General features: G+C 41.0%; 1 protein-coding gene across 1 annotated transcript in view; it reads right to left on the bottom strand.

The window, feature by feature from the left end:
* The window catches only part of focad (focadhesin), a 41,351-nt gene that overhangs the window by 9,705 nt on the left and 7,223 nt on the right, over positions 1–24,423 (bottom strand). The window contains exons 5-27 of the mRNA XM_035675710.1: positions 23,823–23,921; positions 17,940–18,041; positions 17,439–17,664; positions 16,309–16,518; positions 16,055–16,142; positions 12,836–13,029; positions 12,482–12,742; positions 9,556–9,660; positions 9,309–9,410; positions 9,095–9,222; positions 7,280–7,406; positions 7,064–7,198; positions 5,659–5,709; positions 4,781–4,864; positions 4,415–4,550; positions 3,668–3,856; positions 3,262–3,383; positions 3,073–3,165; positions 2,139–2,227; positions 868–909; positions 628–736; positions 235–351; positions 23–41 (exon numbers count right to left, since the gene is read on the bottom strand). Coding sequence (XP_035531603.1) covers positions 23–41; positions 235–351; positions 628–736; positions 868–909; positions 2,139–2,227; positions 3,073–3,165; positions 3,262–3,383; positions 3,668–3,856; positions 4,415–4,550; positions 4,781–4,864; positions 5,659–5,709; positions 7,064–7,198; positions 7,280–7,406; positions 9,095–9,222; positions 9,309–9,410; positions 9,556–9,660; positions 12,482–12,742; positions 12,836–13,029; positions 16,055–16,142; positions 16,309–16,518; positions 17,439–17,664; positions 17,940–18,041; positions 23,823–23,921 — 2,828 coding nt within the window. The remainder of the gene's footprint in view (positions 1–22; positions 42–234; positions 352–627; positions 737–867; positions 910–2,138; positions 2,228–3,072; positions 3,166–3,261; positions 3,384–3,667; positions 3,857–4,414; positions 4,551–4,780; positions 4,865–5,658; positions 5,710–7,063; positions 7,199–7,279; positions 7,407–9,094; positions 9,223–9,308; positions 9,411–9,555; positions 9,661–12,481; positions 12,743–12,835; positions 13,030–16,054; positions 16,143–16,308; positions 16,519–17,438; positions 17,665–17,939; positions 18,042–23,822; positions 23,922–24,423) is intronic.

The raw sequence follows: 24,423 nt of genomic DNA, 5'->3' as shown, positions 1-24,423 counted from the left end.
TATATATATATATATATAATACGTTTTTGGTTGCATACTGGCTGTAAAGAAGAACGCCACCGACTTTACACATTAAAGTCTGTTTCAGCTCTATACGTTTGGCTTGGCTTAGGTTTTCACACTTGTGTTCAATGTAATTTGATGGATGTACTGTAGGGCTGCACAATGAATCGATAATTGCTATTAGGGCAGACAAATACACAAAAAAAAAAAATCAAGCAAAAAAACTCTTACATGTAGGAACCATGGGAAGACTTGTCCTCTGGCCTTGTAGCCGCTGCTGCTGATGCTGAGCAGGGTGTTGAGAACCATGGCCAACCAGCTGGCTGTGGGCACAAACTCTGGTCCGGCCTACAGTGACCAATTAGTAAAGATTATTTATATAGTTTTATACATTAGCTGTACTTCCATACACTTGTAATCCTACCATGATCTTTATCATGATAATCTAATAATAACTGTATTAAATCACTTTAAATTAGATGATTTATTATAACTCAAATAACTTATATTTACACAATAAACTTAACATCACTTTGATGAAGAGCAACCAAAGTTGAACTTTTGCAATGACAGTGACACTATAAAGTAAATCTCACAGAGTTCAAATATGTGTGTAAGTGTTACCCCGAGGCTGCCGTCACTATCAGCAGGCAGGTTGCTCTCATATTTAGCGAGGACGGCTGCCAGGCCGCTCAGAGCCAGGATGGAGTTTCCCTGAACGACAGGACTGTCCCTGAGGAACACCAAGAGCATAGCACAGGTCAGTGATCACACCTCTGATCGAACTCAATATATCGTCTTTGTAACCAGCTGTGTTGTTTCCTGTGGATGTTTAAATGTAGTGATCACAAGCAGGGGACTCACTTTGTAGCAGCTTGGATGACATCTGCCAGCTGATCTCTGGCCCTGAGAGGGGTGAGAAGGAAAGGATGGAGAGAGAAATAAAGATGAGGAAGAAAGGATGAAAGAGAAACAGTGATTTCAACGTCATCGCTGCATAAAAGGAGGATCTTTCTTCTGCTAATGCAATGATGTATGAACAAACACACACTCTCTCCTTTCATCTCAGACTGCTGCATCAGTCACCTGGTTCCTGCAGCAGATGTTTGATGTGCTAAGATGTGTGTGTGTTTTAAGATTTGTTGCTTGCTGATACTTCCATCACGGTCTGTATAAATGTGTCGATATATATTAGGGTAAGGCAATGTTTAGCAAACTGGCATTATGACGATGCCGGGGGAGATGGGGGCTTCGCGTTACGGGCTACTCCTATAAAAGGTAGTATAATTTTTTTCAAATACTTTATTTTATACTTTTTATATCTATCTATATTTGATATTTCTATTTTTGGCACATTTAAGCACATTCACTGCCCATCCTTACCTACTCACTGGGTCTTTCCTTGCTTTCCTCCCTACAGCAGATCCTCTGATTTGAAAAAACATCTGTAGTTAAGCTTTGATCATAAGGTTACAATGTTAGAGGGCTCAGTGGGTGTTGACTGTCTGATATATATAATATATATGTTTAAACTATTCTACAGGATTTCTGAATGTCATCTGAATTTGTCACTGAAATATAAAACCCAGAATGACTTCAGAAAATTCATATTCAGCAAGTTTCACATCTCTATGATCCATAGTGCGGCAAGACTGAGCATTTGTGTTTTTGTTTGGGTCCAAGTTGCCATGACAATGGACAAGAAAAAATGGCAATCTTGTCTGAGTACTTTAGATAAGTGGAGGTGTCTGGGGCAGCGTGCTCTTCACTGGTCATGATTCAGCAGCCACCCTACACAGTTGTTTCTGGAGCCTCTGCCTTGGCTGAGGAAATGTCGCTACCTGTCTTGAATTAATGTATATCTTAGGTGCTTTAAAAAATATCCATGAAAAAAACTAATTTAGTAACATTTTTCACATACACATCCATCAGGCTTGCTCATGTTGAGCTACAATGTCCTGAAAATTGAGTTTAGAGAAAAGAATCAATAAGGTAATAATAAAAGTATCATTATTTTGACAGCCTGTAAAATGGTACCATATACTAGATACCACTGAACCCCTTTACGAGTAAAATATTTTAGTGTGTGTGTGTAGACATACAGGTAGCAGTTTATGTGTCTAAGTAATGCTCACCACAGCCAGGCACAGTGTTGTTTGTACTGTAGCTCCTGTGGGTTCTCTTTGCCTTGTTTCTGCTGTATCTCCAAATCAGCACGTCGACCCTGAAGACACACACAGAAAACCAGAGTTATCTTTACCACGCAGGGCATCATTCTGCCAAACTCAAGAAAAGGGTTTTTAAAGGCCAATACAATGGAAAAACCTTGAAATTACATTATGACTATAGACCTTTTTTACATCAGCCATATTGTTATGAAATAGTAGGGTAAACACAGGTGTTAGCATTGATACTAACTAAGGTCCTGTTCCATTTAGTGTAGCAGAGCCTTTTCCTGTGAGCCTGTGCATCATGTTTGCAAACAAAACACTTAAATTTTTATGCATAATGTGCATAATTACTGCTAAAAATTAAAATTAAAACTCAACAACAAACAAAAGAGCTAAGTGTGAAATTAACTCAAATTTTATGTGATTTATTTTTTTAGAAACAACAGAAAATGTATAACAGCAAACTGGACATTATGCAACAAGCGGTCTCTGGCCATATTCAAACCCAGGACTTTATGATTTATGTATGGAATGGTTCCTTAATGTGATGTCATACATCATGCACACACAAACTGAAAATAAAATTTACATTTGATTCAGTTATTTAATTTCATTTCAATATTGGAAGCCACAGGCTTCCATAGATAGATATCTTGTAATTCCTGCTGTTTATGGCCTGCTGTTTATGGCCTGTCAAGTGTTGACGGTCATGATAAGATTTTCAATTATGGAAACAGGGGCTTTTAATCTGTTTTTCATTGCCTCTGAGATTGAAACCAGTCTGCTTTTTAATATACCCTCTCTCCTTGAAGAACATTTCCTTTCTAGAACCACATGCAGTTCTAATCAGTTCTTCAATTAATATGTAATCAATCTATCAGTTGCCAGAAGCACAAACCTGTAGGACAGCGTGGAAAGCTCGGCTCATGAAGCCCCGCCAGGCCTGGGGCAGGAGGAGAGCACGGTGCCATTCAGACGGCTGAATATTCACCTGCAAATCAAAAAAACAATAAGCAGGAGTTTTTTTTATTAATTGTTGAAACCAAAGAGGAGTCTGAGAGGAGAGAAAGAACAGGTTTACACGTACTTCATGAATGAGGGCTGCCAAAATCTGCTGGTAGCTGCGGCTGCGGCTTATGAGGAAACGGTCGATTGGTCTGCCATCACGATCTGTCTGCACAGGCAGCTCGTAACAGAGCAGCAGTCCGGCTACAACACACACACACACACACACACACACACACACACAATCAACTATAGAAAGTTTGCAAGACACTGGCTGTGAGCAAATAGTAAAAAAACCTTTAATCTATTAGTTTTTTAGCCACTTGGAGCCAGAGGCAAATATATAAGGGGGCACAGCAGCGGATGGTGGACACAATAGCATAAACATCTGCAAAATAAATTGTAATCCAACACAAACATCTCTACATAGCAATAATGAAAAATGTAACATCTTAAGCTTCACACAGCCAGGGGAAGAATTAGCTCACCTGCTAGTCCAGGCTTCAGCCCAGGCTGCTTGTTTTTCTCGTAGGTTTTCAGCATGAATGATGGAATTCCTGCCACTGTTTTTCCCTGGTCTGAACGCAGGTTCCCCCCCCTCAGAGCAGAGAAGTATACCCCACGAGGCATCTGCCTCATCTCCTGCTTAACCAGTGAAGTTAGGAAGAGCTCAAATGCTGAGAAGAAAAAGAGCATCAAGATAAGTGTCTGTACGGAGGAGTTTAACAGTAACAAAGGTTCAACATATTGCCTCAAATCCAAAACAGCCTCTGACATGATCCCTCACTGGCTTCCCACCACAAACACTGCTAACTGACCCTTCTTGTACTTAGAGTACTAACATCAGCTAGTAGGTTAGCTGATGTTATTAAAAGTTAGCTAACTAATGATTCATGTAAATTAGCTAAGTAGTTAGCTTGCATTTTGCTACAGAGCAAAACACTTGCTAGGTAGCTAATTTACATTAATTGTTAGTTTTTAAGAAGTTTCTCCTTCGTGCTTGGAAGGGGAGGTTGAAGTGAGGGAGTAGCAGAATTTATTTTTTCAACATAGACAAGCCAAGCACATATCGAAGTACAGAAACAAGGTTCTGATCAAGGCTTGCTCAACTGTAATTGGAGCACAGAGCAAAAAGGGGCGGGTCAATTGTGTTTGATGGCGTGCCTGGCCTAGCTGAAAGCACTATAGCAGCATAATGCAGCATGACCTTGGAGCACAACGTGAGTGTAACTTACCTGGTAGAACAGATGTGGGGGTGAGAGTCATCAGCTTCACATAAGATGAGGCTGGGACAGAGAGATCCTTCTCTTCTTCCTCTTTCTCCTCCTGTTCGTCCTCCTCATGTTCACGGAGCTTTGTGACTGGTCTGGCCTACAGAGCAGACAGAGCAAGATGTAAACAGACAAGAGAAGGACACATTAAGGCGGTAAATTATGCTTTACTTTTATTCTAACATTGGAGATATAATATTACATTTCCTTTATCATATAATGTGGACATTCTTGCGAGGAAATCAGCTAATAAAATGAAGTTGTATGTGGAGAAAATACTGTTCAATGTACAATGTAAAAGTAAAAACTGTTGAGTGCAGCAGGACTTACTGCCTCAGGAAGGAGATTTATTGTGTGGACCTCTTCAGGAAAAACTGCCAAAGCCCTGTAGCCACAGCTGGCCACCTCTGGATCCTGTTACAGCAAACACACAGTTACTTTTGAGTTTTATACATGCATTGCTGAGTCAACATTTGACATATAAGCACACTGTAGGATATGTAGAGGTTGTTTCTACACAGATGACGGAATTTTGAGCAGACTTTTGGGGTCATAAAAGCAAAACACTCACTTAAAAAAACGCTCAAAAGCTATACAGTCAATTGATCCATTGTTGAAATAGAAATAACTATAAGTGCAGCTTTAAGAGTGTGCTGGGTGTTCAGTTCAGCAGAGGCTTTCTCTAACCCTCTGAAGTTAATGGTCTGTCAGTTAGTCATGCACCAGCAAAGTTTTATCAGTCATAGACAGAAAGTAATTCAAATTATTCATTAAAGCTTTGGCAAATCTGTAAATGATGGCAAAAATCCTCAGTCAAGGCAACCCCAGACTTAGGGGTATGTATCCAATCCAATCCAATCCACTTTATCATACTAGCACCGATTTCAACAAAACACAAGGTCTCCAAAGTGCTGCACAAAAGATATACAGAATAAATAGATAACACAATAGAACACAGCAATAAAAGATGAGTACACAGTAAAAGATAAAAGCAATAAAATAAAATAAAATAGAAATAAAATAGAATAAAACAAGTAAAATAATAAAAAATAAAATAAATAAAATGCACTGCCGCACAAATAAAAATATGCATGTATACACATAAAATCAACGCTCTACATGGTGTCAAAGGCCGAAAGAAAAGAGGTGTGTATGTACACACACACACACACACACACACAGCGTGCAGATATCTTCAGTACACAGACCTTGCTCACAGCATAATTCCACAGAAAGCTGACCACCTCGTCTTTCAGTTTCTGGAAAAACAGAGATAAAAATATTTTTTGAAAGCAACAGTAGTAACTTTCACGTTTCCGAAAATCCTGCTACAAATTGTGGTCAGGAAAGTCTGATATCAAATTAATATGTAACAACATATATATATTTTAAAGACTCACCAAAGATAAGCTGTTATTCCATTTAGCCATTGATAAAATGAGTTTCAGCCCCCCAGTGCTCATCACTAGCTGAAGGATTTCTAACTAATTTTAACAGTGATTATCAAAATTAGAAGCTAAGGAGCTTTCATTCCTGTTAGTTTCTCATATATCATTTCTGTTTGCATTTTTGAGTAGTCCTAGATTCACACTGAAAAAGACAGCTAAATGAGTGCACCACTGTGTAGTGAAACCATCAGTCAGAGATACATCGACTTGTGTTATAGCACCCACCCTGTTCTTCCAGCTCAAAGCTTTACAGAAACAGTTCAACATTTGTTGAAATATGCTTATTTTTTTCTAAGAGTGAGAAAATCAATTTACAGAGCTGTAATCAGGCTGTGGTTAGCCTAGCTTAGCATAAAGACTTCAAGTGGGGGAAAACAGCTAGCCTTGCTCTGTCCAAACTTTAAAAACACACCTTCCAACACCACTAAAGCTCAAAGATTAACATCTTTTAACTTATTTCTTTCTATACTGAGTTTGCCTTTGATACAGTCCAATAAAGGCCCTGTTAAGATATGAATAGATTCTGTCCACAGAAACACAAGAGAGCGTGTAATCTCAAATAGATACAGGAGGTGTTGTTAAAATATAAAATATTAAAATATAGCATGTTATTCAGTGGGCTTTAGAGCTGTTTGTAGGTGTATTTTTGAACTTTGGACAGAGCCAAACTAGCTGCTTCCCACTGCTTCCAGTCTTCATGCTAAGCTAGGCTAACCATTGTATTATATCCTGCATTTTCAAATTACAAACTTGTAGAATAATGACATAAACTTGTCCTAATCAATCAAAAGTAGGCAAATTGGCACGTAAATGTGATAAATATTAAACCGTAGCTGCATAGTCAGCTAATTTATGTATGTTGGGGTGTGTCGCAACATGTCCTGTGGCTGCATGGCTCCCTGTATGATAATTGGCTCAAGGAGCCAAGCTCATCCACCTTTATTCCGAGAGGCAGGCACAGAAATGGCCACTATGTTTAGATTCTTTATATAGTTCAAATTGTTTTGACGGCATACGTTTTTGATTGTTGTGGAATTATTTCATATATTTTTGATACTACCACTAGGGGGAGCCAAAGTTACAAACAGACAGGAAGACACAAAAACATTATGACAAAGCTCCAACAGTGCATCAATCGAAGGCTTTCCTAAAACGGATCAGATACCTCGTACTCCTCTGACTTGACAGTGAGCTGGGGAACCAGAGCCAGAAGTTCAGCTGTGGCTTTAACCATCAGTGGCCGAGAGTCACAGCTCAGCTGGGGCCCCAGACTCCTCCACGTTGAGATGATGTCCACTACCTGCAAGACAAGCCTCGTAAAACTCTGTGGCTACATTTACTGTACATGTAAACATGGGCTACGTGTTTGTGTGTGTTAGACCTCTGTCCGGCACAGCTCCTGTAGTCCTTGCAGAGCCAGAGCAGCGGGGGTTGCCATGTCTGGTCTGGTGCACTGGTTGAGTGTGAGTGTGATCGCAGCCAACATGTCACCTCCATGCTGGTAAGGCCTGAGACACACACACACACAAACAAAAAATTCTATTTTACATGATATATGACAATCTTCTAAATTAGGGGTTTTCTGCGTTTTTCAGGCCAAGGACCCCGTAGCTGAGAGCTGGAGCACGGACCCCCTACTACATATACTGTGTTGAATATTAAACTGGGCCTACAATAAAATGTACAATATATATACATTTTTATCTCATATGTTGGGTTCATGTTAATGTGTATAGTCAGAAATATTGAAATGTTTGAAGAAATGATAAAACAATAATTTGGTGACATCCCTGCAGTAACTCTGAGGACCCCCTAGGGGTCGCAGACTCCCTGTTTAAGACCTAAATCACAACATCTGGGCAACAGAGGTGGAAAACAATATGACAAATCATTATCTCTATTTCTATATCTCTGTTCATTCACTGCACAATGAGGTTTTCAATTTTTCTGAACGTTTTAAACAAAATATGTGTGTTTAAACACAGACAACATGTACATGTGCTACGACTGTGCCCCTCTCCACCACTCTTTGACCATCGTCAAATTCGCGGATGACACAACAGTGGTGGGCCTCATCTCTGGCGGTGATGAGACAGCATATAGGGAGGAGGTCCAGAGGCTTGCAGCCTGGTGCTCAGCGAATAACCTCCTGCTGAATGCCAGCAAAACCAAGGAGATGGTGATGGACTGGAGGAGGAAGAGAGCTGACCCTGCCCCACTACAGATAGAGGACGACTGCGTGGAGAGAAGCTCCTCTTTTAAGTTTCTTGGGGTGCATGTGGCTGACAACTTAACATGGTCCACCAACACGTCAGCGGTAGTCGGAAAGGCCCAGCAGAGGCTACATTTCCTAAGACTGCTGAGGAAATGTGGCCTGGATGTGCACCTGCTGCGTTCCTTCTACCGTTCTACCATAGAGAGAGTGTTGACATACAGCATCACTATATGGTACCCAGGTTGCACGGCCAAGGACAGGAAAGCCCTGCAAGGGGTCATTAAATCAGTGCAGCAAATTATTGGCTGCCCTCTAACCTCCTTGGAAGACATTGCAAATACGCAAGAGCTAAACAGGGCCAAGAAGATCCTGTCTGACCCATCCCACCCAGGCAATGGCCTCTTCAATCCCCTGCTCTCTGGGAAGCGATACAGGGTATTGGGGAGCAGGACAAACCGGCTTAGAAGCACCTTCTATCCATGGACAATAAGACTTTTGAACACTAAACCCCCCCTCAGCCCCCCTCTAGTAAGCACTTTGGAATATCATCAGTGTGGGTCATGGGAATATGTGACTGTGTGGGTGTGTGTGTGTGTGCGTGTGTGTGTATATATATGAGCGTGTGTAGTGAGTGTACGCATGGATGTGGGTTACATATGTAGGTATGCGTAGTATTTATTTATTTATTTTTAGATCTTTCTTAAATACACAGAGGATAGATTCAGATCAACCAATTTCGTTATAACATCTGTGACAATGACAATAAAGAAATTCTGATTCTAATTTTTCCAAATGTGCCACTGAACACACAACAACAGTGCAGTGTGCACATGTACAGAAATGACCAAAGAACAAACATCAGACGGATGATTTCCTTTGACTCAATTCTTTGTCAGTACCCATTGTATTCAATCAATCCAATCCTCATTACATGCCTCTCTCAAAAAATGTTACACTACGTCCACTGTGTGGTGGTCTGACCTCTCTCTGCAGATGTCCCTGAGGCAGGCCGCCCTGGCCAGGATCTGTTCCCACTGGGTGTCCCTCCCCACCACCACCCGACTGTCCTGCTGGCCCAGCAGACGCTGCAGCTCTGGGTAGATTCGATCCTTACAGGAAGGAACAGAGTCAGTTGTTACAAATATTAAGGAGTATATTTATATTATTATTGTATTGTTCATTTATTATGACAGACCTGTTTCTTCCAAAGAGCAGTCATGAGGCGCATTGCCACTGCTCTCAGCTTGGGGGTACTGGCCAGCATGTGGATAGTCTGCAGCACCATGGGGACACAGAGCTGGAACATTAAAGCACAAAGGTGTGTGTTAATGGCTTAGATCATCTGAAATGAGCTTTCAGCATATTCTCCCTGAGTTCTCTCTACATACAGAGTTTTATATGTTCAGGGTATAAATGGAGTGGAGGCCAGAGGTGCTCAGTACCTTGTGAGTCCCGAGGTTTGGCAGGCAGTTCAACACAGCATGAGCCAGGCCTGGATTCTTCTCCTTCCCCAGTTTGAACAACAGAACAGGAATCAGGGAGGGGACCTTCAGACACACGGGAGTTTGAATGAAGGAAAGACCCAAGTGAAACAAGGGACCATAATTATCAAGCATCTCAGAGTAGGAAATGAGTTCAAAGATTCTCACAGTGACACATTTTTGGTCTTGCTTCTAGGACTACAATGTGTGCAGATATTTAAGAGAGCTCCAGAGGTGTCCTCGCCTGTTAGGAGTTACTATGAGATGGTGTTCAGGCAGAGATATTCTACAGATGTTGTGGGAAGGATGGGTGACAATAAGCTGTGTGTGACGCACAGAAAAACATGTGCTGTCCCTGCAGAGACCCAGGATCAAACGCTGAAGCAGTGATCTATGGAAACACTGCAATGTTCCAAACAGACAGAAACTCATCTTGGGGCTTTTTGTACAGCCGCACCTTCGTTTTGAGTGTCCTCATTATGACACATAATGACGATCTGATTCAGCTGGACATTAAATGCTGCTTTTCCATTAAAAGTGTAGTAGTTCAGTGTGATTTCTGCCATTGTGTCATTATAATTGTAATAATAAGCATTGATAGACCAGACAAACTTGCCTCTTTTAGCTCACTGTTTAGGTTTTACAGTCCTCAACCACAGACAGACACAGTTAGAGCCTAGCTGGTGAACACAGTGATTCGATTAAATCACATAAAACATAACTCTAAATATATGCTAATGTTGCTCCATAACTGCTGGATGTGAAAATAAGAAACAGTTTGCTAACAGGTTTGCAGTATCAACTTTATAAAGTGCTAATACATCAATGTCATGTTAACAGCTTGTTTCTGCTGCAATCAGTTATTGTAACTTTAAATTATTTGACTACTGTATCCTAGTAAAATATTAGTTTGGTATGCTTTAAACCTCAGGGACCAGTTACTTCTCCTGAACAGGCCCATAACCAAACCTGTACATATGCACAAACCCCAGCAGGGAGAGCTGTGGTGACAGTATCCAGACGTAAACATGAACCACTCCAGGTTATAGGCTGCCAGTCTCCTCATGGTCTGACCCACGGTCATGGACGTCTGAGCTCATTTCCACTCTAATCCACACTGCTCAATTAAAGCCTCATGGATACAAGTTAGAGTAGAATGAAGGACAATGCAGGGTTAACAGTTTATCTTTCCCTTTATTGCTGAGGTCAAAAATAGGAACCAGTCAGGGTCCTTGGACGCATGTAGTCAACAGCACTGCAGTGTAACAGCCTTTAATTAACATAAAGCACTTACTGCGGCCCTGCACCTTGGCCGTTGCATAGCAACCACTTCACCTGCTTCAAGGGAAGAAAAGGAGAGAATGGAGGTTTTCCTTCAAGTTGAAGCCCTTAAAGCTCTGTTGCTTAACCACAAACTTCAAATCAATAAAACACTACTCCAATAAATCATATTAAATAGATATGGATAAATCATCTACACACAATGTTTTCTTGTCAGCCTCATCTCTTGCAACAAAGCTGCAAGCCTTCAAGGAGCTTCAACTGTTTATTATGGTAAGCAGGCAGATGTGAGGTGATGTGATACTGCGAGGAGGGAAATACAATGGATTCAAATACGCCAATAACCTTCTACCAACGCATCAAACGACCGGCACTCTGGGAGCAATTAGACAATCAGGGGAATACTCTGAGGTGTCTAACGAGCCCGAGTAATGAGGATCCTATAGCACCACGTGATCTTCCACATCATCTTCAGGAGCTAGTGACTCCATTTACAGTCCCAGAGGGTCAGACGGAAGTCTGTCAGATTAAATCTCTCTCTTTATACAGCTGCAGGAAATCCAGCAGACAGGTACCCTACTTGTCTTCAGCTGGGTAGGGAATGGATTTCAAAGCCAATGTCAATGACACATCATGTCCAAAAGGTGTAAAAAATAATAATGTAAATGACATAATAATTCATGGATCCAACCCATACAGACTGCCATGAAAATAAAGTCGCAAAGACAATATGGGTGGTTCTAATAGGTCTAATGTTGTGCCCACTGACAGCTGTTTTCCTAGGCTGTACATTGTGTACAAACAGCTGACCAATCTGAGCATTGTAAGTGGGGCTATGAAGGGGGCTGTCATGAAAATTGTGGATAAGATGCTGTGAGTCAACTTACAGAAACAACAACTCTTAAATTGATATATTTTTTTCATCCACGTTGAAAACATTACGCTACCGAAGCTGAGTTACCAGCCAACTTGGTACAGCCTCATGAACTTCTGTTAGTTCAGCGATTCAAACAGTTCTAGATTTGTGCTCACTGGAGGCTGTTTCTGTAGAGAGGCCTCAGAATCCTCATGTCAGGCTATTTCAAACCCCTTCCATTTTGCTGTGGATAGCTTCTGTAACTGATAATAATAATAACTGAAAACTTCTTCACATTAAAGGTTTTCCAGTGGCTCAGTGGGCATAATCCCTAGCTTTAATGGTGGTAATGTGAGAAATCTGCAGGAAGTCTCATATGTTTGTGTAGGGTAACTTAACTGCGAAAACAAAACAAAAAAGTGGAAGAAACTGTAAATGATTACAGTGTTACAAAGACAAGTGAGAGCAGCACAGTGGTGAGTATGGCTAGTTCCACCCCTCCATAAATATCCATGAATATTCTTCTGAGGAGGATCACTATCACACAAAATTCTTGTTTTTCCAGGTGAGTTTTTGGCAGGAGAAAAAAAACGGCTGGACTCGCTTGTTTTGCCTTGAGGTGAAATGTGCATATTTCAGTTTTAACCAAGCACCTTACTCAAACATTCAAGTATTTTATTAAAAACCTGAGAGAAAAGTGCTTTAACTAGGCTTCTCTGTGTGTTGATCTAAGCCTCATGGATTATGTACCTGGCAGGGGTCGGCTGCAGCGACGGCCTGGCTCGCCTTCAGAGCCAGCTGGCAGACGTCTTCCTGACCCATGATGATGAGATGGGTCACAATGAGGGTGTGGGAGCGGAGCTGGTGCTGGCTGGAAGTCAGGGCGGAGGTGACGGACAGCAGCCAATCAGCTGCGGCTGCTGGATCATTTGACAATTTCCGCAGTACGGACAGAGCCACGCTGAGCTCGTCGTACCAGCGAGTGAGACGGAGTGCCAACGGTGGACCAGGCTGATTAAAAGGAGAGGGATAAAGAAATGAAATCACAAAACGTTTATCTGTTATTTGCTAAATTCTATGTTGTAACAATTAATGAAAAAATACCTGTCTGGGTTTATCCGCCTCTTTGCTGATGCTGCGGAGCAGGCTGTGGGCCAAGTCTTGGTTGAGGCTGTGTGTCCGCCGGTCGGCCAGCGCTTCAGTGAGGCCCGAGCAGGACAGGAGCTGCAGAACAGGTAGAACTAGGACTGGGCTCAACCACGGAGACAGCTCGGCCTGCTCAGGGACTAAACTCAGTGCTGTGAGAGAGACAGAGAGGGAGGAGAATAAGACAAAAATCCCATGAAGGTTAAAGAATCCATATGGACACATTAGGTTGTAAAGTGGGAGAAAGAAGGAGAAAAAAAGAATTAAAAGAAGAATTAAAGAAGCAACAGAGGGGGACTTAAACATGGCATCAGGGGAAACTATATAGCAAGGAAGGATTATGGTAGCTTTAATTGTGATTTATAATGTATTACACTTAATAATCACACTTTATTTACATCTTTTAATGCAATGATGCATGCTAAAACTTTATTTTGCAGGTCTAAATGATTTCCTAGAAGATGGAAAAACAATGTGTTCTGGCACTAATTATAGGAAAAATAGAGACAACGCTATGAGACAGTACACATAAGCACTAATGCAATTAAGAAGGAACCAGGAAGTGATTTGGTAGTCACCCCAGGCAGAGATCCACTTAAACCTAAATATGATTTATTACTGGAAACCTTATTTTGCATTCATGCCTGTCTGTACACAAATGTAAAATTTTTGCATGTTCAGATAACTAAAACTCTCAAGTTTTACAATCAAGAAGAATTAATTCAATGGACATTGAACAAATTTTCAAGCTAATAAGAGTAGTAGCAAACTGTATAGTCGTTCACAGGAACCTCTGTATGAAATTACAGTTCCTGTCTGGGAAATTACTGAGATCAACTAGAATTAATGCACTGCGGTCATATGCCTTCACCAACCAGTCAAGTTGGAGTTGATCCATGTCTGTCCAGACTCATATAATATATGTGGTGAAGACTTTGAAAGAATTATATAACTATAATAAGTAAATACGTGTATAATAAGTAATTAATTAAGCGTATTTTTTGGTTAAATGGAAGTTATCACTATATTGATGGTATGATTCCAGTGCATATACATCACACATGTGTTTGATTGCTATGTAAAGATGGATTCTTGAAGAGTATAGCTTTACTAAATGTGCTGCTTTTGTTTTCTCCTGGCATTTCTAGATGCAAAGCCTCTCTATGAGCTGCAGGTGAAACTCACAGGATCACCATTAGCTCAGTGCAGTGTTGTCTGCGGGCTCGACATTCAGAATGAGGCAGGAAGTCATGCCAGCTGATGCAGGTGGAGTAGAGCGTAGGAGAGGAGCAGCTAAAACATTTGCATATCTCAAAAAAATCTAAAAAATATACTGAATTCAAATAACTTATGAAGCATCAAGAAATATTTTGTTCATGTTTCTATATTTAAAAATATTCGAATCACTACGTTTCTTGTTTTTATTTAATACAATTAAATAGAAGAAGAAAAAACTGATCATTTTTTAGATTTATTTATGACTCAATTTCAAAAATTGCATCAACTATTATGATTTATTGACTAAATAACCTTTTAGCTTAGGTTGTACAGATTTAAGGGATATGAATCATTTCAAGGTACTCAAAGAAATTACATTCCAATAAGCAAAAATACCAATGTAGGCAGTAGCGGACCATTTTTATTCAAAGGGTTAAGTAATGGCTTAAGATGTGTTTTGTGATGTCACGGTGACCTTGACCTTTGACTTTTGACCACCAAAATCAAATGAGTTCATCCTCGAGTCCAAATGGACATTTGTGCCAAGTTTGTAGAACTTCCCTCGAGGCGTTTCTGAAATATGGTGTGGACAAGAATGGCATAGACGGACGGAACTACAGAGTTGGTGATAATCCTCAGTGGGTTTGTCACTATGAGCAACACCTTTCACATAACATATAGTCATTAGAGACATTGCAAGTATAATAACATTAATTAGTGCAGTGTTAAGTACCTAATATTCCTTTTGAAGCTAGACAGGAGGACAGAGGGTTACAACTATTTGCTTTACAAAGTGCTTCATCCTTTTCACAAGTTTTTTCACTCTGTCTCTTGATGTGTATTCATGGTGTGTGTGTGTGTGTGTGTGTGTGTTTGTGTGTGTGTGTGTACTTTTCAGATTCTTTTAGGAATAAAAAAACATATTTTTCCTCTGGGCTCTGACAGCTTGCTAATGGTGTGTAAAATTGAATTTTTCATTTGGTCTGCTGTATTAAAACAGGCATGTGGAGCAGCTATAACAACACTGATATAATAACCTATAATGTGTTTCATATCAGGATTTGTTATGCACATGGGTATGATAGTCATTACTAAAACAATTAAAGATAAAATACTGTAAATGAGACAATTTGGAAAGACATGGGTGGGGTTTTTAAAGATAAGATTCTTTTGGTTTCCCTTGAATCATTTGATTTGAAGGTCAAAAGATATAGTGGTTAGCCTGTGTTGTATCGCAGCCTTTCCATAGCTCGGTCTGCCTCGTGTGCAGCTGAGTAGCACGTGACTGCCTGTCTTTTATTGGATGCTGGTGCTCTAGTGTGACATCCAGTGGCTAGTGAATTTCATATATACAACCTTTAGGTGGAATTATAACAAAAACTGTTGGTTTATTAAAAATAGAGAAGCTACATACTGCCATTCACTGTTAAAGGATGGATAATTCCATGAGAAAAAGTGATAATAAGAAAATAAAGTAGTAATTATATTAGGTTATAGTCTACATATTACAATACAAAGTGATGGTATTATGAGAACAAAATCATAGAATTTAAAACAGGAAAAAGGAAAATGCTCCTTTAAGTTCAAAAACTAAATGTCATTCATTTCCAAGTTACAAACTGTATACGCCATGTCTTTAAAACATGTCCGGTCACAGACTCACACATCATCATGCAGATCACCTGTTTACTATCACTGGACTATTAAAACAAACATCTCCAAATACTCATTACTGTAATTTTATACAGCATAACACTGCCTCTTTTTTCTTTAAGTATTTTGACTTTATTTTTGAAATCTCACACAATATATAACAATAGTCCTAATACATACCTAACACCCAGATTATGAGATATGTAGTGACAACTAACTAACTCATCAGACTTTGCGGTACTGGTACTGGATGTCTCACCCTCATCTGCCCAATACTAGACCCCATTTATTATAGAGGGTATTTACCCAGACTGAGCAGGCTGCTCTGCTGAGCTGCAGGGGCCTCTAGCAGGAGCAGGGCCACGCCCATCAACAGCTCGTCCAATGGAAGCTCCTGTATATAACAATAAAGGTTAGACACAGCACAGATAATGACAATACACACAATCTACTGTGGTGTGTGTTCATGTTGATAATGAGGTCATATTGGCAAAAATGGCAAGTTTGTGCACAGTACTCCAGTTAAGAGAAAACAGTAATCTAAAATGTTATTGGATCACCTGTTGGCAGGCAGGAAGGAGCTGCTGTATTAAGCTGAGAAAAGGCCGACAGTCTCCGTTCAGCTGGAGGCAGCGCTGGCAGGCACAGAGCAGCTGCAGGAGCAGCCCGACGCTCTCGTTCCTCCAGCGCTTCTCAGAGGCCAGGACGAGACCCTGAAGCAGAGCGTCCGCGAATCCACACAGCTCCAGCAACGCCTCCACGCAGTCCACCTGTCCGCACAGAGGACAACACCATCACCTCTGAATGCTTTGATTTGTTCCCCCAACAAGTAATAGACCATACTCTCACTCACATCATATTGTTGAGACATAAATTCAGCAGCTATGTGACGTATCAAAAAATAATGAATTTTCCCATGCTTTTATAAATGGAGTCGGATCCACTGCTGTTAAGATTTAAGGTTTAGCCTTGTAATAAGTGGTTTTCAAAGTTTTCCAGCAGTTTTCAATCTGTTGAGCAGTTTATCCCAGCATTGTCCATTTTTTTGTGCACTTGTTTGAATAGGTTATTATTTTTTCCAATAATGTTCAGGACTTTGAGTTTAAGTTCATCTTGGGCGCTGAATTTTTTTTGGAAAATTAAATTTAAGTTAAATGTTTACATGGTAGAATTTTTCTTTAAAATCAGTTTATGAAAAGGTTTAAACTAACCCTCGGAAACCAGTTGAAACTTCAATCGGTTTGGGCCTGGTTACTCTGTTTAACGTGTTTATATGGAGCATTTTTAATCTGTTTGGACTTTTAAACTGATTATAATCAGAATATTAGGCTCCATGTAAACCTAGCTAATTAGGCTTTAAGGGGAGCAGAGATCTTTTATGATTATCAAAATTTGAGATATTAGTCTCGATGACTTTTACCCCCCCGAAAAAGTATATAATCACAGCTACAGTGTTTAAAAAAAGTTTTAGGCAGTTCAAGAACTTATTTATTTTTGTGTTGAACTGTGTCAAAAAACTCATTCTACTCATTGTGATTCAATATTGTAAAAAATAAAAATAAAAACATTAAATGAAATATTAAAAAGGTTGCGGTGGTGAAAACTGTTTTATAAGTGGTGCCACACACAGTGTAACAGCACAAGTCAAAGATATTAAATTGCCTTAACGCACTCAACACCAGTGTTTCACCTGCATGTGTGGCACCAGCTGACAGAGGCAGTGCAGCAGGCTGTCAGACACTGGGGACGTCTCTCTCTGGTCCTTCTTCTGGAGGTGTGATCCAGCTCCTGGATGTACGGGCACCAGCGCTCTGAGGAGACTGTGTCGCAGGAGAGCATGCTGGGGTTGCCTCTGAGGTTCGCAGTACAGGTAGCGCAGGAAGGGGGCCAGCATGGTGATGTAGGCTGGTTCATTCCTGCAGTAAACATACACACACACACCTTTCAAAAATACAATCCAGTGACACCACATCATGCTGTCTACCACTTGAACGCATGTGTACACGCTTAATTGGTATGTGCCGTGGTGTGTGTCTATGTGTTTGACAGTGCTGCATAATAACAGCTGACAGCGGCAGTGATGAGTTGTTTGGCATGGGCTGCTCTTCACAGATGGCTTCGAAATTCGTTCAGTCAAGGAGGGAAGTGATTGGATGGGAGGGTTCAAGGCCTTCGTCGCAGACATGCTAACCTGTCGGCAGCCTGCTGGATGAAGTCATCAATCTCCAGCAGCAGAGCCGGCCAGCAGTCCACTCGGTTCTCCAGGGCCGTGATGTATGGATGAGGGCTGCTCCTGCAAAACAACGGGAAGGAGCAAAAGGCCACGTTCACATCACAGAAGCTAGTCTCAGAGTTCTGATTTTAATCTCATGCATGTGGCGCAGACTTATTTGCTAGATGAAAAGCATCTCCAAAGTAATTACAAATCATCTTGTGGGGAACATGAGTCCCTGCAGTAAATGTCATGGTGATCCATCCAATAGTTGTCATTTCACGTAAGATCAAAACTGTAAATCTCATGGTGGCATTCCCTGGGGACCATGAATATCTGTACCAACATGAATGGCAATCCAACCAATAATTTTGTAATGACATATTGTAGAAGGTATAGTGTAACCAGTAGATATTTAAGTAGATGTTCTTTTGCTGTTCAGCTTGCTCCCTGTAAGGGTTGCTGCAGTGTATCATCTGTAGCTGCGTATTTATTTGGCATAGGCTTTTTACTCTGGATGCCCTTACTGACGGAACCATTTATCCGGGCTTGGGACCGGCAATTAGGAATGCACTGACTCGTTCATCCCCAGTGGCTGGGAAGCAAACTGGGAATCAGTGTCTTACCCAAGGACACTTCGACATGTGGACAGGAGGAGGTGGGGATTGAACCGCCAACCCTGTGATCAATGGACAACCTTCTCTCCCACCTGAGCCACAGCCATGTATTGAAGCAGATATATGGGAAAAACTTTGACCTGCTGGAGGAGCAAGTGAAAAAGTCAAAGGAAAGTCACCGCCAGAGCTGCCCCTGAGGTCCCCGAGCTCTGGACCTTGCTAACTTTTACCACAGGCTACTTTGTGTTTGGTTTGCAAATTCCTCTTTGTATCCTAAGAGATATAATTTTGGACATCAAGTTATGGGACCACCAGGAGTAGGCTGTGGCTCAGGTGGCAGAGTAGGTTGTCTAGTCAGGCTGTGTAAGCAATGGTTAGCGCCGGCTAAAAAAAACGAGCAGCTGCTAGCCTACATGAGTGTTTTGTACAATGATCTTTGCTAATGATCGTGTCGGGAGTTTCGTGAATCTGAATGTCTGAGCTTAGAACCACTCAGAGGTCATTAAGGACAGCAGCACTGCAACACTAGGATTTTAATAAATAATAATAATAGTATATATTTATTTAATAATAAATAAAATATGCTAATTTAAGGACGTGACAGTACAGTATGTCAGGAGTAATTCAGCTGCATTATTCTATACATAATGCTAGCCAGTAATGCTTTTAGATCAGAACTGCTGTCATTTAGGATGGGAAAAAAGATGATGACTAAGAGAATTGACACAAATGTTTACAGCAGGATGCATCAGAGTTATAGGACAGGACTCCAGACTAACTTTTTCACCACCTTCCCAAAAGACACAAGAGGCAGCACTAACATTGTGAGTGCAGGCATCGGTCAGCCTGACTAATCGGCCTATCACTACTTATGTTTCCTTATTATTTGTGATAAAACAGTCATTTAAAATCAGGTGTTTCTCAATACCACCATTGCCAAGTTTTCCCATTCTATACCTGTCCTGTCAGACAGCCTCAATTACTCTTAAAGTCCAGACAAAACACTGAGGTCAAATCCAAGGTGATGCCTCTGTATATTGTCAAGGTTCTAGCCCACAGACAGGCCAGAGGTTAGCACAACAGGATTGGTATGTATGTGTGTGTGTGTGTGTGTGTGTGTGTGTGTGTGTGTGTGTGGGGGGGGGGGGGGGGGGGGGCACCTCCATCAGGTCCACTTAACCAATGCGTTCCATCAATCACCATGTATCTAAGCGTAGGAAGGAAGTTCAGTGACTGAGCATGTCTGTGCCTGTGACAGCCTGCAGTGTGGCTCAGACATGGACTACTCAGAGGCCGAGTTCCTCCCCTCCTCCTACTCTTCACATGGTGTAATCTGCCTGACCATCTCTGCCCCCACCTCCTCAGGTTCCCCGTGGCCGTCTCCAAACCCTCAGCTTCAATGCAGCTCCCATCCATCAGCCCTCTCACGCCATTGACTACTTTTCAGCTGCCACACAAAGGAGGAGGCAGGAAGTCAAGGCAGGGGCCTTCCTTCCTTTTAGTTCAACTCCAAGTTCACAGCTGAATCAGAATGCTGGCAGACAAATGGGCCAGGTAGCATGTGTCTGCTGCAACGCCCAGCTTCCTGGAGATGTCTGCAGGTCACATCAACCTCTCAGGTAAAGACCGGATTTACTATCTGAAAGCATGACAGCAGTCACTAAAACATTACCCTTCACAAATCTCTGGCAGCTGTCTTTAATCTGTATACTATCTTTTAACAGGTAAAACTAAACAACTTTCTCACAATGAGCCAATATCCAGTGAGCACTCCTCACTTCAAAAGCAGTTAAGATGGTCTGGCTAAAGTACTCATCCTGAAAATGCAATGGTATTCTAACTTTGGAGAAAGCAAAAACAATGGGCTCATCTGTGTGCTAACAATGGTAGCACAAACACAATATGTCTCACAAACAAGCACAGACTATTTAAACTATTAGCTATAACTATATTAAACTATAGAAAGTTTACTGAAACCCAGAAGCTTTAGTTTCTGAAGCTAAAAATGTCACATGGTTTTATGAATTACATAGCGGTACATATTTTATGAATATGTAATAATGGAATGTTAGGAAGTTAATTAGTAATTAAATAGCTCTACAAAGATATCCAGTAGTCCCCATATTTGTTTGTCTCCCAGAATTCCATGAGTTAGAAGTACAGGTGGATATTGCACTGGACCATAACCCTGAGACAGTCTGTAACTGAGTGAGCTTCATAGTTGGCTAACTTAACACGTACTTAGTTTGGAGATATTTTAGTCTCCAAACACAGAAAAGCAGGTCAGCAACTTATAATGTGTGTAAAGCCTGTATTCAGAGATGTGAAAGCTAATGTTTTCAAAATGCTAATTAACTAGCTAGCAACAACTGATCTAGATTAGCTAGCTGGTTAGCTAGCGTTTTGCTAAAATGAGTTACCTGTGCTAAATATATATGTGACTATATATAAATCAGCTGCTTTTACCTTCCACTATCTTCACATTTTCCAGACAAGCCTAGCACACAGCATATCTACGTACAGGAAAGGAGAAAGTTGGCCGAGGTTCCAAATGACTCCTCAACAATTCATCATGAAAATTAGTATCTTTGTTTTATTTTTATGACTCATGAATCATTTTTAATTTGTTTTTTAAAAGTAGCATAAAGGGAACTACATCCTTCATTGTACAACTTTGAAAAAAAATGGTGAAATTTAGGAAGGTCAATTCAGGAACCAGAATCGGATCAGAACTGAAAAAAAGTGGATTGGTGCATCTATTAAATATCGGCTATAGTGATGTTGTGTTAACACTGAGTTTCTGTTGGGGACATTGGACAATTCAGCTATAATTGCTATTGCTGCTCATGCTAACTGCCCAGATGTATTGTAAACAAACCAAAACACAAAGACAGTCCACAATACAATTGTAAGACAGACACATATTTATATAAATGTGTGGATTAAATGTCCCCATGCACCTGAGCAGACAGGCCAGATACATTGAGTACGTGGGAAAGCCTGCAGGGGACAGTCAGGACAGACTACACAACCACAGCCAGACTAACAGCACATGAGAAATGAGGTGGTGTGGCAGACTGAACCTTCCCCGATCCTGCTGGGGGCTGAAGTGGCTCAGAGTCTCTGTGGCAGATTGCACGGGGCAGCGGCGAGCAGACGGTCAACAATGGCACCAGTATGCATCCTCCATTAATCCCGCAGCATTTACAGTTACCCAGCAGTGCCAGACCCAGCGACCAATGGCGGGCCAGACTGACAGGCCAACGGCGCCACCCTGCTGCCCTGGACACATTCATCTTCCCACCGGGGAGGTTCAGGCCGCCAGACAGGAGCAGACAGCAGAGACAGCGATGAAGACAGAATGAGAAAGAGAAAGGACAATGGGAAGGAGGAGAAGACTGTAGGAGAGACAGGAAGAGGGGATAGAGATGTGGAGGAAGAGAGGTTAAGAGGGAACAAGGGGAAAAAAGCAGGGAAGGGTGTCAGAGGTAGAGAGAAAAAACATGGAGAGAAGGAGGGAGGAAGGGAAACATGAAGGAAAAGAAAAGAGACAAAGCAGCACAGTCTTTTTATCACCCGCTGTAACTGATTAAGGAGGCCCCAGGATCTTGGCAGAGGTGCAGATCTAAGACTGGAGGAGGAGGAGGAACAGGGGGCTCCGTCCACCCTCCAGCAGGAACACAGCACTACACTATGCTCTATCTGCCTGGGGATATTCAACCAGTTAGACTGACCTGTAGCACACAGAACTAGCATGACTCTGAAGAATAACTGCATTATTAAATCTAGACCGTTCTCTTAACAAAAGCTTCCAATGAAATGTCTGTTTTCATTTATTAAAAACCCAACAACAGGAAGTCTCCATGTTTAACCTGGTAAATGAAACTGACTGCTGATTTAAGTTGGCAATCTCAACAATTTTCATTTAAATAAATGTCACTGTCTATCAGTGAATTAGGTCACATAATGGTGATTGAGCCTATGGCCTACTGATGCAAGCATTGCAATATTTATATATTTGCAGTGTTACGAACTGGGTGGCGACATTCTCAGGGAAAATGCTGTATTACAGTCACAAAACAAACTGCATGGAGTGCAGTTTGGGTGTAAAGAAAGGTGATTTAAAAAGTGATTTAAAAAGCCTTTATTTTCTCACGGCTATTTACTCATAGTAACAGTGAAAAACCATGACGTGTTTCAGCCATGCAGGCCATCATCAGGGCAAATACAAAATGGTTGCCTTCGGGCTGTTTCTTATATCTGTTGGCAAGTTACATTATTAGAGTAGACAGGTAAAATCTCATTAAAGACCACGTTCAGCAGAGGACACCACACATAAAAAATCCCACATAATGTCTCATACAACGTCTTAAAACCTCTTAACATTTTTCACTACATCCAGGCAAAAAGACACATGACGTTTTCAAAGACTCAGATGCTGGAAAAAACAAAAAACATAAGGACAGTTACAGAAAAGGAAAAAAGTCAAGGTCCCCATTCAAACCAGGATACTGTGTATCTTTCACCTCCCCTTATTGAGTTTTCTGTATGATCTAATGGCAGGTTTATGTTCGGTCAGTCTTGCCTTCAGTTTACGCTGTTTTCTCTGTCGCCATGAAAACGCCATGAGCCTTAATAAAGTAGGGTAAACACAGGTGTTACCAATGATACTAATTAAGGCTCAGTTCCATTTAGTGTAGCAGAACCTTCCCAGTGAGCCAACATGCACAATAGCAGCACCCTGACTCTGTTTGACCTGAATGAACTTGAACCTTAATTAATATAACTAATAACACCTGTGTTTACCCTACTGTTTGAGGTCAAAATGTGACAATGGCCTGTAGTTTATCCAGATCCAGATGATCTAAATCAAAGTGAAACAGCTCGCATAGATACAATGAGTAAACTGAGCTTTAGGCCATGGTGACAGGCTTAGGATTCTGGAAAGATTTTTCCAAAATCCCTCTTGTGAAAATAAAAATAAAAAAAGGAATATACTGTATATTGACAAGGAAGACTGTTTTTTCTAGTCACTCAGGTGAGAATATTCCAGATTATCCTGATAATTCAAATTCCCCATGATATACAGTTTTGAATCGTGATAATATCATATATCATATCATCACAACTATATCTTATACAAAACCACAGTCAGAAACAATGATACGAATAGACACGAATGCTTTATACAAGTCAACACACAGAGACAATACACACACTAAGACACTGCGTATATGAAACTGACCTGATAGAGTAAGGACAGGTGAAGTGTTTCCCTCTGTCTCTCTGTTCTGCCTGCATCTGTAGCAGCTGTCCAATGACCTTTATCAGCCCCTGGACATTTCTGTTCACAGTTCAGGTCAGAAACAGACGGTGTCAACAAAGAAAAAGTCCACCAGCTAGTCTCTGTGTCTGTCTGCTGTTTGCTGCTGAGCAGGTAGTGTACAGTGAGTCTTTAGAACTTTTTCACTAAAAACAGCTGACTGGTGCTGGAAACAAGGTTGTTATAAAAGTAACATTTTTGGCCATAAAAGTAAAAAAATGCAAAAAAATGTCCACAGAGCTGAGGGGCAGTGCAAAGTTTATGATAATTATCTCTGTGGATTCGTCACTATGAGTGACTCCTTCCACATTACACACACTCATTTGATCTATTTTTCAAGGTCATTCAAAATGCTGACTCAACATTTTCCATATGTGATGACTCATATCATGTTGAACAGAGAAGGTCACTCTGCAGTTAGACTGATTGGCGGCACATGGGAAGAATTGATGGATCCAAGTCAGCAGAGGGGGCCAGGACAATGTGGCAGTGTCCTGTTACTAAAAGCTCTGTTATGTTTCTG

The sequence above is a fragment of the Morone saxatilis genome, unplaced genomic scaffold (assembly GCF_004916995.1).
Source record: "Morone saxatilis isolate NCDOM2014 unplaced genomic scaffold, NCSU_SB_2.0 Contig4, whole genome shotgun sequence".
Taxonomy (NCBI): domain Eukaryota; kingdom Metazoa; phylum Chordata; class Actinopteri; family Moronidae; genus Morone; species Morone saxatilis.
This window is presented reverse-complemented; position numbering and strand designations above follow the sequence as displayed.